At 36.2% G+C, this 18,683-nt stretch overlaps 1 protein-coding gene across 1 annotated transcript in view; it reads right to left on the bottom strand.

Moving 5' to 3' along the window:
* Window positions 1-18,683, bottom strand: part of SESTD1 (SEC14 and spectrin domain containing 1) — a 96,995-nt gene that overhangs the window by 58,573 nt on the left and 19,739 nt on the right. Inside the window, exons 2-3 of the mRNA XM_081095257.1 lie at window positions 3,716-3,795; window positions 674-782 (exon numbers count right to left, since the gene is read on the bottom strand). Coding sequence (XP_080951383.1) covers window positions 674-782; window positions 3,716-3,770 — 164 coding nt within the window. The 5' untranslated portion in view covers window positions 3,771-3,795. The remainder of the gene's footprint in view (window positions 1-673; window positions 783-3,715; window positions 3,796-18,683) is intronic.

Genomic DNA, 18,683 nt, shown 5'->3' with positions numbered 1-18,683 from the left:
TCAAAATTCTGATGCCTGGGAGTTGACCTCTAGAGATTCTGATCCAATTGTTTTGGGGAGGCATACTCAAGAGACTTCAGCCCCCAAATATCACCGATGGGAGGAAAAGTTGAGAGTTGAGGAGAGGACTTTTTTTGTTTTCCTTGTTGTTGAAATGAAGGATAGGCTCAAGCAAATAGAAAAGTGTAAGTTTTGTCTTCACCCAAAAAAATATAAAAATTAAAAATCCAAAGACCTTTGGATTAAAATATAAATATTTTTTGCATTTTTTAAAACAAGAATGTTTTAAACTCTAAACAGCCTTCACTCAATAAATTAAAATCTGCAGATGTACTTATATCTATATAGTGAGATAACTAAATAAAAGATACTTTCTATTCAACACAGTTCTCTAAGTTTTCTCAAGTTGCATGATATCTAAATACTCAATCTTCATGTTCCTTAAAAGTTGACAGTACATATATTTTGGAAATCTGTATATTATTCAGTGCCTGAAGAGCATAAAAAGAATATTTTATCTGTTGTGGTTTCATAAATTACTGATTCTAGTGTTTATAACTTCACTGCTAATAAAAGCAGATAAGATAGCAAAGTATATTTTAACAATAGCAAGAATCATTAGTAAGTGAATGAAGACATATTGAGATTTAAGAAAAGACACCTTAAGAGTCACCTTGGAATGCTGAGTAGATAGTCTAAGGTGACACTCAGCTCATCCATATTTGTCTGTTCCAAGCATAATGGAATTGTCAGAATGAGGCCACTTCGTCTGTCCTTTCCTCCTATTAAAGAAAAAAAAGGTAAATTTAACATGTAATAGATATTAAAGCACTAAACAAATAATATATATTTGGATTCAATGCTACTAAAATGATTACAAGTTTAAGACATCAGTAAAAAAAACAAAAAAACTACCTAATGGCTATTTATTTTATACACTGTAAATGTCTATATAGTATAGCAAAATTATATAAAATTTAGAAAAAAATTCACCCATGAAATTTTCCCTTACGCATAGCAATTATCAGTTTAAATTTCTTCTTTCTAGTCTGCTTCTTAATTTAATCAACTCATCAAACACCTATTTGTGAGCCCAGCACAATAAGCATTTATAAATAAAATTAAATCAACCTAAGAAAAGCTTTAAGCCATAAGAAATAACAGTATGAAATATGAGTTTATTTATTAGGCTGTGTTATAAAAAGGATTAAAGAAATGGAGAAAATTATAGGAGCTGTGATAAATGTGGAATGTTTCCTAGGACAGACTTAAGAAAATGATAGAATTTATAAACCAAGCCAAAAGAGCATTCTGTGATGAAGACTAATATGAGTTAATGCACAAAGGTCAGCTAGACATTCTTTGTTCATGAGGCAATAAAGAGAAAGTCCCTGCCCAGCTGAGAAGAGTGTATGGGATCCGGATATAGAAGCCTGAAAGCCAGGTAATGAAACTTACATTTCATGTATGTTCAACTCCCTATTCAATTTTCCATTAGCATTAAAATGTAACTAATACTTTTATACACACAGAGCTTCTTTGAAAGTTCCCCATATGACTAACTTCTCACTCTGAAGCCCATCTTCTGATGCAACTGACACTTGTGGCCATTTTAGAAGCCTAAAAACCAGCAGATTTTACTGGAAACTACTCTATATGATCTAAAACAGGGGTGGGAACCTTTTTTCTGTCATTTGTATATTTATAACATCATTACAGGTCATAAAAAATTATCAACTTAAAAATTGCCTGCTATATTTAGTCAAACATTTAATTAACTCCCCCAATGCCATGATGGGGCCAAACCAAATGATTTCACGGGCCTTATATGGCCCGCCAGCTGGACGTTTCCCACCCCTGATCTAAAAGGTGTGAACAAGATGGCTGCTGTGAGTGGCATAAGTGCAATTCTTGATGTACCGAACCATAGAGGATCCTTTTATTAGGTTAGCCATATAAATTACTGATATTCAACCATTTTATTTAACCTCAATAAATGATAATTTCAAGTGATTCAACTTAATAATCAATTGAGACTTTCAATTGCACATTTTTTTGTCTAGAATGTAAGTTTAAAAAAAACAGATTGCATCCATGGTTTTCTAACTCTATTCCCTGAATGATTTTGGTTTTAAAAGTTTTTCTCTATTTTTAAACAAGTTTGAAAATCAAGTGTTAGTTTAATGGTTAAAATAATTAATGGTCAATAGAGAAAATCAAGAGGGGTGGGCTAAGAGATGTTTCATTTTCTCCTCAAAAAATGTTAATCTTTATCCCTACATTAATAAGATGGAAGGCAAGCTAGGATGCAGGGTATTAAAAAAAAAAGGTTATCATATTTGGACTGCAGCATGCTGACCCACTGTGGAATAGTCTTCAGAGACAGATCTAACATTCAGAACTATATTTAACCTTACGCCCTCAAGCTTTCACTATCAAACAATAAAGCGATCACTGGTACAAACACAAAAGAGGGCAGAGCTGACAGGAAAAGGACTCTCAAGATAGGTAAGGTCAACCGTCAAATGTCGCACAGAGACCAGTGTCATAAGGAAGCAAAATATCAGTGATAAAGATTATAAAAGAATAATAATACCCATTCTTGGCAACGGTGTGGAGCAACGGGCATTTTGAAACAATATTGTTAGAGGGCGATCTGACAAAACCTCACACAAATTTAAATGTAAATTCTCTTTAACAGGTCCATTTATAGAAATACACACTACTGAACTTGTATAAAATGCACAAACTATGAATAAAAATGTTTCCTACAACACCTTTTGTATCAGAAAAGAATGGAAATTTGTAAATGTCAACTGGTAAGGGAAGAGGATTCTTCATAAAAAGGAAATGAATGTTAAAAAATAAGGAAACAATAATACTAATAGACAATATCTTATTTGTCCATTATACTACCCTAGAAAAACATGTCTATTTACAGAGAGCTGCAATATGCTTTGAAATAAAAAGACATTAGTAGCCTAAATATCAAGAAAATTCTGATAGGATCTAAAGAGTACGAAAGAAAAAGAGAGATAACAAAATACAAATAACCCTGAACAGGCTGGCCACAGTATCTGTTCTAAAGCATGTGCTAATTTACTCAGTGATCCAGAATTCCAGAAAAATCACTACACCCAATGTACCCACCACTGCTCTCACACTGATAAAATATCTCGCAGTTTCTCTCTGACTCTTCTTAGCTGATACAGACATTGTGCTAATAACTGAAGGTAAACCAAGCCTGTATAACCAAGTTCAAACAGCAAGAACTGAAAGCTGTGTAACTGGTATTTCATAATTCCCTCAGCACACTGAAACCTTCTCATAGAAAGATGGAAGACAAGCTAGGATGCAGGGTATCATAAAAACTAATTACTCTGTCTTAGAAACAATTATTTAGATGCTATTTAGTCAATTATTCTTAGACTGTATCAATTATTTCATTTTCATGTAAGAAGTGAGACATCATGACATCTACCCTGTGGAGATCATTTTACCAAATTACACAACAGATAAAAATTGGCCTGCCAAGTAACAACAGTGACAGATTTGGCTTGCATAGCTATCCATTCTGATTAAAAGATGCCTCAGAAATACCTCTGAAACAAAAATCTCAGAAAAATGAAGTGCATTTCTGTCAAACTTATTTAAAAAAAAAAGTTTAAACAAGTTTATACATCAAACACTTCCAATTTTAAAGAAGAAAACATACCTGAAAGGAAGGCTAGTTTTTTCTTCAGAATGGGTAATATTACCGAGGCCTCCATTTTACTCCAGTAAACTTCCTCACGTCTGAAAACACAGAAAGTTAAATATCAACCACAAGATGGTAATTACTCCATAAAATATATACTTATGATGGCTTATACCAGGATTTCCAAATCTCAACATGACATATACTTTGAGTCGGATCATTTATTTATTTTTTGTAAGAAGCTGTCCTGTGCATTGTATTTCATTTGGCAGCATTCTCTATTCACTAAAATACCAAGAGCACTGCTCGTTTTAGATTGTGACAACCAAAATGTCTCTAAAACACTGTCGAACATTCTCTGGCAGGCAACGTTACAGCCAGTTGAGAATCACTGTCTTCTCTGTTTTTCAGAGCAATACTCTCGGACTAGAATAGTGTCTGGTACATTGTAGTAACTCAATAAACTAATCTGCTGAAATTAAAAAAAATGAATCAATTAATCAAACAGGTAGTCATCTTTCTACTGGTCTCCTTATTAATTATATAACTTAATTCCAAATACCCAATTCTTTCAGTTTCACTATTAAATGGCTTTCTCAGATTTCTCATATTTTTTATTTCTCCATAATACATGGTAACACATCTTTCCCTCATGTTTATTACCTCGAGATATTCCTTAATGCACTGTTTCAATTTTTGCCCCCCACTGTAAACTATCTCCAGCTCTCCACATTTTGTATTTTTAAATTATCCAGGGGAAACTACGATTAGCCCAGTAGATCTCTTTGTACCAAGTCATAAGTCAATGTTCTTGGTTTGGTCTTCTAGTGTCCACTTGGCCACAGCCAGGGGTTATGGCTAAATACAAAGAGTCACCATCCATCCAGCAAGGACTAAGGAACAAGATAGTTTCCCTTAAAAGGGAGCTTTAGCATGGCAGGCATCTGAAGGCTTGGCCAGCTCTGTTTACTACCAAAAAAGGATTTCAAGGCGAGTGGGACATTTAAAACAAGACAAAATAAGAAAATCAAACATTCAACTATATTATCCACCTATATTTAATTTCATGTCTGAGGGAGTATTCTCTATCATATTTTACCCCTCCTTTCCCATTCCCAACTCACACCCACCCACCATTATAACATATAGTAACAGTTCCTTGGAGTACACCATGAAATTGCATTATATTTAGTGAGAGTATACTCTCTCTCTTTTTAAAATATTTAGCCCCCTTTTTAACTGAGATATAATTGACATATAACATTATATTAGTTTTAGGTGTACAGCATATTGATTTAATATTTGTATATAATGCAAAGTGATCACTTCAATAAGTCTACTTAACATCTGTCACATACAAAGCTACAAAAATTTATTTTCCTGCGATGAGAACATTTAAGATTTACTCTCTTAGCAACTTTCAAATGTGCAATAGAGTATTATTAATTACTAGAGGCCTGGTGCACGAATTCATGCACCATCAGGCCAAAACCGGCTCTCCGACATCCCCTAAGGGGTCCTGGATTGCAAGAGGGTGCAGGCCAGGCCGAGGGACCCCACTGGTGCACAATTGGGGCCAGGGAGGGACGCAGGAGGTTGGCCAGCCAGGGAGGGACCACGGGAGGGCTTCAAGGTGTGTCTGGCCCATCTCACTCAGTCCTCATCAGCCAGACCCAGCAGCAAGCTAACCTACCAGAGCATCTGCCCCCTGGTGGTCAGTGCACGCCACAGTGACTGGTCGACCAGTTGAATGTCTGACCCCTGGTGGTTAGTGTACATCATAGCGAACAGTTGAGCAGCCTTAGCATATAATTAGCATATTACACTTTGATGGTTGACCGGATGACCGAACACTTAGCATATTAGACTTTTATTATATAGGTTAGTCACCAGAAAGCATACCCTGTTAAGAATAATTTTCTAGCAGAGTAGAAAATATGACTCTTCTATATGAAAGCATATTACTTATTCAGCAAATACCTGCCATGAACCTATGCCATTTTAGGCACTGTGCTATCAACTGGAGCTAAAAACTAGTCACAGACCTGTCCTGAAAAAAAAATCCCACATATTAAGGGAAACAACGTAATGAATATCTGTCAGATAATGACAAATAAGGTTATTAAACAAGTATATTATTTTTTAGCTTTTGTGTACACAACAAAAAAGACCATTATTTGCACTTATATACAAAAAAAATATACTATCAAATTAAATACAATATATTCTTATCAAGTTTTATCCTTGAATATTTGTTTGCAATTTATTCATTCGTTTTGTTCTACATCAGCCCAGGCTAACATAAAATTAGTAGAAAGTATAAGGGAAGAGCTTACATTTTACATTAATCTAAAACCAGTAACATTTCATGCTTCCAGATCAGAATCTTGACCTGATGAGTTTGTAATCCAGCTCTACAAGAACCAGACAGTTCAGATTTACATCTACTGGCCCTTCTCCTGTGACCAACTTGTCAGAGACCAAATATGAAAAGTTTATAATGATAATAATGATTATGAAGATTAACACTTATTAACTGTTTACAAAAAGGCATGCATTATCCTAAGTGATTTATTTGTATTAACTTATTGAATCCTCACATTTCTATAAGGTAAGTGCTCTTACTATTCCCATTTTACAAAAGAGTTAACTGGAGCTTAGAGAAGTTAAACGCTGCCTAACAACTCACAGCTAGTAGGTGGGGAAGTTAGGATTCACAACCAAGCAATCTGGTTCCCGTAACAATGTTCTCACATCATGCTATCAGCCTACCAATAAAACAGCTCAGAAAATATCCAGTGACTTCTGGCCAAGTGAACAAATGGAGCTCTAGACTATTTGCAAAATTAAAATATTTAGAGAATGCATGTGTGTGTATGTGGCACTGCCTTAATTCATGGTAAGGCACCAGCACTTTTGCCCACCATTTCTTTTATATCACCAAGTGCAAATGCCAACACAGTGGAAAGGGCAAATAATACCTAAGAATTCTTAAAAAAGTAGTTTGAACTCACAGACCCGTGAAAGCTAGAAACAAGAGAACTGCTTATCTAGGCTGTCAATGGGATACTCCCACAAAGAAATTTTAACTTTGAGGCAGTAATGCAGACACAGGAACAACTTAGTCATAGAAATAGAACTGGCTTCCTAACCAGACTTTTCCTATGATATGAACACAGTCAAATTTTGGTTCCTTCTTATTTTCTGAACCTACTTCTCCATCTTTCTCATCAATCCTGAGTTATACAACATCCTTCAAATAAATCCCTTTTCTGCTTAAGTTAGCGATAATTAGGTTCTCTTTTAGTCAATGGAGAAACTTGATTAGCATAGGGAACAAAACTACAATTTAGAGTTCAGTAGATAATGAATGCAGTCATTTTAATACTTTTTAAAACATATTTTTATTGATTTCAGAGAGAAAAGGAAGAGGGAGAGATATAGAAACATCAATGAAGAGAGTGAATCATTGATCAGCTGCCTCCTGCATGCCCCCTACTGGGGATCGAGCCCACAACCCAGGCTTGAGCCCTGAGCAGGAATCAAACCACGACCTCCAGGTTCATAGGTCGATGCTCAATCACTGAGCCACATCAGCCAAGATGAATGCTTCTTTTAAAAAAAAAAAAATCTGTTCCCATTTATTCTGAATGAAATGTTCATCAATACATTGAGGATTTAAGCCTTGCCACATAAAACCCAATTAATCAGCACCCAAGAGAAAAGAACATCTGGAATTCCTATGATCCCACAAAGCATAAGAATTGAGAAATGCAGGTGACCCTTGGAATCTGTGTTATCTAAGCTTTGCAAGTCAGGTTATGATTTTATGCCAACAAGTGAACAAATTTTTCACCATTATGTTCCCCACATACTTAGAGCAAAAAGGGAAATGGTTTCAGTCTTCATTACAGACTTACCCTGATAAATTATGATATCCAGAAAATATCTTACATTTTACCTCTGTCATCTGCAATAGATACTTTATCCAAACTCTTCATTACTTTACAGAACCACCTCCAAATGGCAAAATACTAAATTGGTGTGGTTTTAATAGCTTTTTAAGGAACATCCTGAAAGTGATGAAAAAGTAATCTAATCTAATAAAAGGGGAGCATGAAAATTGACCATACCTCCGCTACCTCCACAAGCCAATCAGGAGCGAATATGCAAATTAACCTAACTTAGATGGCAGCGGCCACGGAGCTGGAGCAAGCAGGAGGCTTGGGTTGCCCCCGGCAATGGAGGAAGCCAAGCTTCCCGCTGCCCTGAGCTCCGCTCAAGGCTACAAAGTTTCAATTATAGAAGAAAAATAAATCCAAGATACCTGCTTCCAGCTTCCATGGCCTCTGCTCAAGGAGGGGCTGGGAGCCTAGGTTGCCCCCAACCTAGGCTTCCAGCCAGACCAAGGCTACAAAGTTTCAATTATTGAAGATCAATAAATCCCAGATACCTGCTTCCAGCCCGCAGCCGTGGCCAGCCTGAAAATGGCCCTCAGCCCCTCACCCAGGCTGGCCAGGCACTCCAGTGGGAACCCCCACCCTGATCCGGGACACCCTTCAAGGCAAACCATCCAGCCCCCACCCGTGCACCAGGCCTCTATCCTATAATAAAAGGGTAATATGCAAATTGACCCAAACAGCAGAACGACTGGGAATGACTGGTCACTATGACACACACTGACCACCAGGGGGCAGATGCTCAATGCAGGAGGTGCCCCCTGGTGGTCAGTGCGCTCCCACAGGGGGAGCTCTGCTCAGCCACAAGCCAGGCTGATAGCTGCCAGCACAGCGGTGGTGGCGGGAGCCTCTCCTGCCTCCTCAGCAGCACTAGGGATGTCCGACTGCAGCCTAGACCTGCTCCCTGCTGGCAAGTGGACATCCCCCTAGGGCTCGCGGGCTGCCAGAGGGATGTCTGACTGCCATCTTAGGCCCGATCTCCCGGGGAGCGGGCCTAAGCCAGCAGGTGGCATCCCCTGAGGGGTCGCAGACTGGAGAGGGCACAGGCCAGGCTGAGGGACCCCCCACCCCCCGAGTGCACAAATTTTTGTGCACCAGGCCTCTAGTTTGAAATAATGAGATATATAGGTTTTTTGGGAGGTGTGCCAAGATCAAATGAACTGATGGATAAAATGTGAAACAGTCACGAGATGAAAGCTATAATGATTACTCTTTATACTCCTCGCTTCTAGAGTCTCTATTCCATCGATTTCTTTCACTGTTATTATAAAAGAGATGGTAATGAAAAATGATTACCTGCAACACTAGTTCCAATTAAATTTAGTTTTTCAAAAGTTATTTGTTTCAGATTTTTTCCCAAACATTTAACATAGCCATAAAAAAATAATTTGCCTATCTTTGGTGATATTATATATCTGATAGTAGTTAAGTAATGTACAAAGCACACACAAAAAGAAAAATCTTGCAAAATATAACCATCCACTAACATCACCAAAATACAATGTTAACAGGATGGTACCAGGTCATTATTTTTCACAAGAAGAAGCTTATTCAACCTTAAATATATTTGAGTTGAATATATTCTCAAACCAGAAGTGAAGCCAATGACAGACATTTTCTTGATATTAATAAACAGTGGCAAGAAAAACACTTTTTTTTTCAAACCTGCCAGGTGAAGCAGGCCAAGAAATGGAAAAATTAAACAATTCACAACATGCTTACCAAAAACATGTCTATTTCATATATGGTCATTTAAAATGATTTATGTCACATTTATTAAATAAGAAGAGGCAGAAAGTCAGTGTATAGTAGATGATGCTTTAGAGACTGGTGACTATAAAGAAAAAATGCAACCATAACTGCACGTTACCTTCAACTGAAAACAAAAACACCAAAGCAAATTAGTATTATTCCTAGGTGCAAAGTAAATCCTACCTAAAACAGAGCCCTTTTACTAAAGTTAGGGATAATGAATTCTAAGAACTAGAAATATAGGGAGACTAAGTTTCAACTGATATTTGTATCCATTTTCTTTAAGCATCTTTCCAAGATCTTGCAGAGTTAAAAAGAGGAAAATTGGGGCAATCAAGTAGTTAAATTTGTATCTTGTCTCCCCAAGAGCAGAGACCAAGTCTTAAGTTATCTTTTTACTGGAGGCCCAGTCTGTGCCCTCTGACAATCCGGGACCCCTTGGAGGATGTCCGATAGCCAGTTTCGGCCCGATCACTAGAGGCCTGATCTAGACAGGAGGGAGCTTGATCCCCACAGGCCTGACCCCCAATGCCAGATCCAAACATGAGGGAGCCCAATCCTGTGCATTGAGCATCTGTCCCCTGGTGGTCAGTGTGTCATAGCGACTGGTTGACTAGTCGCTTAGGCTTTTATATATATAGATTTATTCACCCGTTCACCCATTTAACAAATCTATAATAAATACCATCTAGACCGAGGCAAGGTTAGGTAAGGCATTAAAAAGATATCTGATAAATGGATAGATAAATGAACAAATATATTAAACAAACAGTAAAGCAAAACACTTACCCTATGAATCCTAACATTATCACAACTACCTGGATGTCAACACCTGTGGTGCAATCACAGGATCGCATATACATGATTTTCCTTAAAAGCAGCTCCTCCCAGCTTCTTTCTACTTTGACAGCCTCCCACAGATCCAACAGCTAATTAACTGCTGGATGCTGGCAAAAGGGAGGTCCATGGATGGTGGTAAGATGGACATCAATGGGTGCTATCAATGGGCAGCCAGTAGAGGGTAGCAGAGGATATGTTGAGCAGCAGAGGAAGTGTTGAGCAGCAGGAAGAGAGAATTGCAGGCCTTTTAATAAGACTGGGCAAATTACAATTCATAAGAGACTGTAATTGATGATATGAATGGGTGCACTGGAACTCCTCTCTCAGCAAGTATAAATCAACCAGTTTATTTGGAAAATTTAGTTAGGTTCTTCAAAGAGCATTTATAACAAACAGTGAAAACCCATTAGGATAGCCTAAGGCTAACTAAATCATCTCTAAATCTATATCATGTAAACACATAATAGCAATAACAAAATCAGACTGTGGGCTCCTTAACCTTGTATTTCCAGAAGAAATACTGTCCTTAAATTTCAATTGTTCTTATAAAGAGCAATCTCAGAGATTAAAACAAACATATGAGCACACACACTCAATGTTAATCACTAGTTGTTAAGTAGGTTCTTCACTCTACATATCTATATATATAAAATCACACAGTAATGGATAAAAGGATTCTTTTTGGGGGTGATGGAAATGTGAGATAAAACTGTGATGATGCTATAAATCTAAAAATCACTGAACTGTACAATTAAAACGGGTGAATCTTATAGCATATTAGAGGCCCAGCGCATGAAATCGCACAAGACCCAGAGTTCTGCCCGCCTCCGCCGCAGGACCCATCAATGCACCTCCTGGTGACCGGATGTTTGGTCGTTCCCACGTTCCAGCCACTGGCTTTTTATAATATAGATAAATTTTACTGCAATAAAGCTGTCAAAAAAATAATTTTAAAAATAAACAGAATTGCCAATTTTGTAAATCAGGAAAATCTGGATAAAAATGTTGTGTACTTTAAGTATTAAAAACTAAAAACTGAAAATATGTAAGCAATATGTTCCATAAAGTCTGTTAAATGAATTGCATATGCTGAGCAATTTATCCCCCTGACTTCCACTATAATTAGAATGCATTGCTATGAAAGAACTTCAGCTTCAAGGACAAATTTCTTTCGACACTGTGCATTCTGGATGGGGTAAAACAATAATTTTTTTTAAAAAAAGATTAAATAGAGGGAAAGAAAAGAGAATATAAGCAATAATGTTAATATTTTTATGTTCATAAATGCCCAAACACTATCACTAAATAAATTGGTACTACAAAGGCAACTTAGAGTTGCTTTTTGTTTTTAACCCATAGAGAGGTCTATAAATAAATATCTTAGGGTATCACAAAGTTTTCACACCAACACATAAAGATATCCAAAATTTTATTATACATTAAATGTTTTTTCTTTTCAATAGTATCATGTTTAAGACAAATCATTTGCTTTTGAACAATGTAAAAAATGTGCCTTAGAATTAAAAGAATTCTTAAGATTGTTCTGCATTCCCTAAAAATCAAAGGCTTAGGCAGGGATGGGGAATGTCCAGCCTGCGGGACGCATAAAGCCTGCAAAATCATTTGGTCTGGCCCTGCCAAGGCATTAGGGGTGAGTTAATTAAATGTTTGACCAAATAGAGCAGGCTGATTTTTAAGTTGATAATTTTGTATGGCCCTCACATGATTATATGGTCCTTGGCATATAAAAGGTTCCCTACCTCTGGCTTGGAGGATCACTGTATGTAAATCACTTTGGAAACATTACCTATACTAGAATAAAAGGTGGAATCTCAAATTAGTTATCTGTTCATTTACTTGAACCTCCAAATAAAAGTAACAGCAATAACTCTATTATTGAGAATGTTCTGGGTATCATCACTTCATGTGCATTGTTTCATTTATAACACATGGGGTTAGAATTATTGTTGTTACCAATTACCAGCTGAGGAAACAGGTTCGTGAACTGAGGAGAGGTTAACCTGCCCGAGGTCATACAGCTCCTAAGTAGCAAAACTGGCATAGTCCTAAGGCAGAGTCCGAGACTTAAATTATATTACTCCGCATGCTCTTGTTTAATAAAGTAACCTATTTATTATAACATGAATAATAAAGGTCTTTAAAAACTCTCAAACAGAATTGTTTGTTTTTTAGATATAATAACATTAAGGCTGTTTGTTTAAAAGAGTACCTAATCTTATAGTGACATATACTTTAATATTTTCAAATGAAGTATGTCTGGTATTTATATCATTAAAGGGGATGAGAGGTATACTACATGGAATTGAATTGGCCACATGCTGATAACTGTTGAAAGTTATGACAGGTAAACAGTGCTTCATTTTACTGTTCTCTCTGCTTTTGCAGGCTTGAAAACAACCATGGTAAAACTAAGACTACTAGATCTTTAAACAGACCAATACTCTAAAAGAGGAAGCTATAATCCTTTTATTTTCATACTTAGCAATATTTTATTTCAAAATCAAGGAGAGGGAATAGACTACACATAATTTTTAAAAATTCACATATTCACCATCATATTCAAAAATTCTTTATGAAGAGAGATCTGAGTATTTGGTCCCCATGTAAGACTGCAGAGAAGGGGAGGACAATTCTGACAAATGCAATAATCAGATGATAAAAAGACACTTTTACTCCTTGTCTCCTGAGGACTTTTCACTTTGTGACTGGAGTCATTTTCTCAGCAGTCACCCTCGCACTCTCTATCACTATCACCATATTTCACTCTTGAAATGATGAAATTACTATGGCAAGCAAAAATTTGTAAAGTTTATGTCCACCATACTCATTCACTGTAATGTAGTGGTTTGTCAGAAAACCAGGCAGATCTCTTAGGTAAAGAATAAATTAAGTATCATACTATTTGACCCAAAGAACAGAGTCCAAAGGTCTGCCTGTAACACATATAACATTTAAGAGGCTATTCCAAATTTTGAAACTATTTTACCTATAATGTCAATAGAGCCAAAAAAAGTTATTTCTGAAATTAATGTAGGTGTTGGCTCAGTCCTCTGAATGTCTATTTGTTTCACTAGGACAATACCTGACACATGACCAATGCACAATATATATTCATTGAATAAATTCTCTCATTATGATCCTGCCAGCTCTCTCATTTAGGTGCCACTGGGCAGAATAATTATGAAGCAAAAGAAAAAGGAAAAAGAAAACTTAGATAATTTTAAACTTGACAAAGCACTATGAATAAAGCATGTATTACTCTGAACAGAATATTAAATTACATGGTTCAAGGACCTTTACTGAAATATCTTGGGACCTGGCCCATCAGGATCATGAATGGAGAGGCACTTTATAAAGCCTTCTTTATACCGAGCCAACTCTAACTTTTGGCTTTTACAATGGTTTATTTAACCTTACTACATTTACAGTCTAAATGAGTTTTCATTATCTATATTTCAACACTTGGAAAAAGTCACTATTTAGCACGAACATTTTTCCATTTTCTGAAATTTCAACTTTACTTTTATTACAGTATTCACCATCATCCTCTCCTCCACCTCACTTTCTCACTTTAATATCTACAAATACTTTCCTGCAGTATTTAGATGGCTCCTGACTCTAGCATCCACATCTCTCTTGGCAGAATATTTGATTTGTAGAACCCACAAAAGAACCACAGAGGAAACTCGGATTCTTCTGGGCAGTTGAAAATCAGTTTTTGCTAGCAAGTATTTCTAATAATTGAGCCAATATCATTTCTGTTACCAACTAATACTATATTCTAGAAGTGAGACTATGGCAACAGCAATTAGAAAAAAAAAATATTTTTGAAGGTACACACAAATACAAAGTAAATTTTTAAATGAAAACCTACGGTGATTGTTTACACAAAAATAATTTAAGTTTAAAAAAGCTTTCCTGAAGTGGCCACTGCCTCTAGAAAAAAGCATACTGTTAGCTAGGAGGCACCAAAACTGCACTTCCTTTTTTTAATGACTTCTGTGCTGTTTGTGAAGCCCCTGAAAATCTTGACAAGTTGCTTTACTTCTTACCCTAGTTTCAGTGCCTTCAGAGGACCCAGGTGCCATTCTGGGTGGGGTGATATGCCAGCATTGTTTCATTAGTTCCCCCTTTTAGTTTAAATTATTACATTGGCCTTAATGCTTAAAGGGACCAGACCTAAGATAATCACCCCTTCATTATAATCCCTCTACCTCCCAGGAATCTATCTTGATTTCTATCAACCCCTGAAACAAATTGAGAGGCAACAAAATCCTTTCCCCCACAAGAGAAAATAAAGACACCCAACAAACTAGACTTTGCTACAGGGACACAGGAGGGAACTCTTAAATTAGTATTCTCATAAGACTCCCTAATACATCAGCCCTGCTCACAGAATTGCAAAGGCATAAGCAATCTTCATCTATGTAAAAATATAAAAGAGAAATCAGAACAATGAAAAATGAAAAGTACACCCTAAAAAACAACAAAGCAAAAAACTTAAGGTAACATTCAAACTTAATTTTATCTTTTTAAACAAATATTTGGGATATTAAAAAAAAAAACACATTGGTTGGAGCATCATCCCATTCACCAAAAAATTGTGGGTTCGATTCACGCCAAGGCATATTCCTAGGTAGTGGCTCAGTCCCTGATGAGGGGTAGGGGGGTACAGGAGGCAACCAATGGATGTTTCTCTCTCCCTCACCCTCTTCCTCTCTAAAAATTCAATTAACAGGTGAGGATTAAAACAAACAAACAAACAAACAAAAAAAAAAAACCACCCTGGATCAGAATTTAAAACCTAAAAACAGAATTGACAAAAGCAAAGAGAAATGAAAGAAGAGGTGACTTAACTCAGGAAAAAAATAGAAAAGACAAAATCATATCAAAATTGAAGACTAAATTACAAGGTGGTCAAGAATTCAAGTAAAAAATAAAAGGCACTGAAGGAAACATAAAAGAACCAAGAGAATGAAAATGACATAATGAAGTAAAAATAGTTAGAAAGTTTCTGTAATCAATGATAAACAAAGATATAATTATGCATAACTGGCATGCCTATAAAAAAACAAAACTGGAAAATAAACTAGTATTTAAAACTATAATTAAAAAAAGATCCAATTCTATATATTAAAAGGATCTACTAGGTAGCAGGGAAAATTGACCTGCTACAATAAACTCTAAGTAAAATTATTAGACTTTAAAAATAAAGGGGGAAATAAAATAAAAATTTCTAAGCAAAAGGATCAAATAACTTACAAAGGCAAGAAAATAAACACTGGTATCAGACTTTTCAAAAACAACATATAAAGCAAGGCCACATTATAAACTAGGAAAAAAGTGTGAACCAAGGATTTCATTTCTGGCCAAGCTGTCTTTCCAGTAATATGGCTATAGAAAAACAACCTTAAATATGCAAGAACTTGGAAAGTTGTGGCCATGAGCTCTTCTTAAGAAATGTTTAATAAACTGAGCTATAGCTAACTAGTAGATGACTGGGAAACTTCAGCAAAGAACTGATCAAAAGGATTCAGTATACTCAGCTGTAGAACTAAAAGCAAGACAAAGTTGCAGTTCAAGTTTGAAGACTATCTATAAAAGCCTACGCGACCAGAATGCCAGAATGACCAGAATGACCAGTAGCTATGACATGAACTGACCACCAGGGGGCAGACGCTCAATGAAGGAGCTGCCCCCTCGTGGTCAGTGCACTCCCACAGCCAACCTCCTGCGCCCAGCCAACCTCCCCTGGTCCCTCCCCACGCCGGCCAACCTCCTGTGATCCCTCCCCCCATCTGGCTGGCCCTGGCCAGCAGCCAACAGCCAGCAGGAAGGCCCAGGTCGGCAGCCAGAAGGCCCTGATTGTCCCTGATGGCCAGCCAGGCCCTAGGGACCCCACTCATGCACAAATTTGTGCACTGGGCCTCTAGTGTGTGTGTGTGTGTGTGTGTAATGCAACTAAAACTGGGAGAAGAGAGAAAAAAAAAGAATAAACTCATTGATAGTTGAAATAGCAATAGGAAAGAATCAAGCACACCATTAAAACTAACATAAAGGAAAGGAAAGAGTTAAATAAGAAAACAAGGAAATGAGGCTATTTTGAAAAGGCTTACGTATACAAGTAGCTACTAAACCAATAACAAAAAAACAACAAATCTAAAATATCCAAAGAAATTATTTTAAATGAAAACACATCAAAAACAAAAGAAAATATAACTTTATTCACATAATATTTATAACATAAAAATATGAAATTGAGATCAAATTCAAGTCATTAAACAAAAATGATTTTCAATATGGCTCATAAGAAATAATCTAACTAAATGCTATATACAAGGGATAACCTACAACAAAGTAAATCAGAAAGGCTAAAAAACAAAGGGATAAGCAAAGGCATATCAAGCAAATAGAAATAAAGGGAAGCAAGGATAGTCATGCTGGTACTAAAGAATCACAGTCAAAAAGCACTGAAAGTGGCAAAGAGAAACACTGTTTAATGTTAAAAGCTACAATACACAATGAAGATAACAGGAATACCGACTTATCAAATAACACAACTACCTTTAAAAAGCAGAAACTACAAGGAATGCAAAAAGACACAGAAAAACAACTTTATACATACCAGGTGTACTGGTTAACAATGCGGATTTTTTCAATAGATGGAGTTACACATATGTTGATATATATGCGACTTGGTATGTATGCTATTTTGTTGTATTGACAACAAAACTTCATATGTCAAATTTTCTGAAGGTGTTGACATCATAGATATTTTTACATTTTGCTTAAAAATGTCAAATTTTGTGCCAAAAAAGCATTTGTGGGAAGTTTTAATTCATTACTTTATTTTGAAGAAAAGTGCTGCTGAAAGTTATCGTATACTTCGGGAAGCTTATGGTGAACATGCTCCATCTCAAGATAGTTGTGAACGCTGGTTTAAACGCTTTAAAAGTGATAATTTCTATGTGAAAGACAAAGAACGTCCAGGCCAACCGAGAAGTTTGCAGACCAACGACAAGCATTATTGGATGAAGATGCATGTCAAACTCAAAAACAACTTGCAGAAAGATTAAACATTGCTCAGCAAACAACTTCCGATTGTTTACAAGCAATGGGAAAGATTTTAAGGAAGGAAAATGGGTGCCACATCAACTGAACGAAAGACAAATGGAAAACCAAAAAGTCATCAGTAAAATGTTGCTTCAACGGCACGAAAAAAAGTCTTTTTCGCACTGAATTGTGACTGGCGATGAAAAGTGCGGTTTATTTTGAGAATCCCAAATGCACAAAATCATGGGTTGATCCAGGTCAACCATCAACATCGACTGCAAGGCCAAATCGCTTCGGAAAGAAGACTATGCTCTGCATTTGGTGGGATCAGGAAGGTGTGGTGTATTATGAGCTTCTACTATAAGACTAACAGACACAAATATAATTAAGGTAGATCTTATAGATTATATCAAACTTTATACCGATAATTAAAACCATACCTTCTTCTAAAGTAGATTTGAATACTAACCAAAAGTAGATTTGAGCCAAAACCGGTTTGGCTCAGTGGATAGAGCGTCGGCCTGCAGACTGAAAGGTCCCAGGTTCGATTCCGGTCAAGGGCATGTACCTGGGTTGCGGGCACATCCCCAGTGGGAGATGTGCAGGAGGCAGCTGATCGATGTTTCTCGCTCATCGATGTTTCTAACTCTCTATCTCTCTCACTTCCTCTCTGTAAAAAATCAATAAAATATATTAAAAAAAAAAAAAAAGTAGATTTGAATACTAACCAAAAAAAAGTGATCGTATGTAGTTCTTAAAGAAAACAACAGTAAATTTCATGAAGCAGAAATAAAACAAACACTGATCATAATTCTAATAAAAATAAACATTACAAACAAAATAAAAAATAAAGCACTCTTCCTCAAAATTTTAAAACATCTATTAAACTCCAGTAAAAGGGAAAAAAAACACAAAATTACATTTTCTAAAACAAATGATATTAAGATAACATTTAATGCACTGAAAAGGGAAAAACCTGTAATAGTTATGTAAGTAATAAAAGTAAGTTTCTAATTCAAAAAGAACAAAGTAAACCAAAGAAAACAGAAGGATGGAAAAATAGATCTAAAAAAATTAATGAGGTGGAGAATTAAAGTAAAACAAAACAGTATATCTAATTCATAAACATCTGATTTTTTTAATTAAGAAAACAGACATGGTTAGTGAAGAAAAAACAAAAGGAGAAAGCACAAATATACAGAATAAGAAGAAAGATATACTTTCAACAATATATAAATCCTTGTTACACAAGATTATTTATGGTGGTATAACAGGAATTGGAAATAACCTGCATGTCCATAGATAAGAGTAGCTGAATAAAGAATTGGTGTATCCACCCAATGGAGTACCATGCAGCTATA

The sequence above is a fragment of the Myotis nattereri genome (genome assembly GCF_964212035.1).
Source record: "Myotis nattereri genome assembly, chromosome: 7".
In the NCBI taxonomy this organism is placed as follows: Eukaryota; Metazoa; Chordata; class Mammalia; order Chiroptera; family Vespertilionidae; genus Myotis; species Myotis nattereri.
Note: the sequence above shows the minus strand (reverse complement) of the source record. Positions and strands in the feature narration are given on the sequence as shown.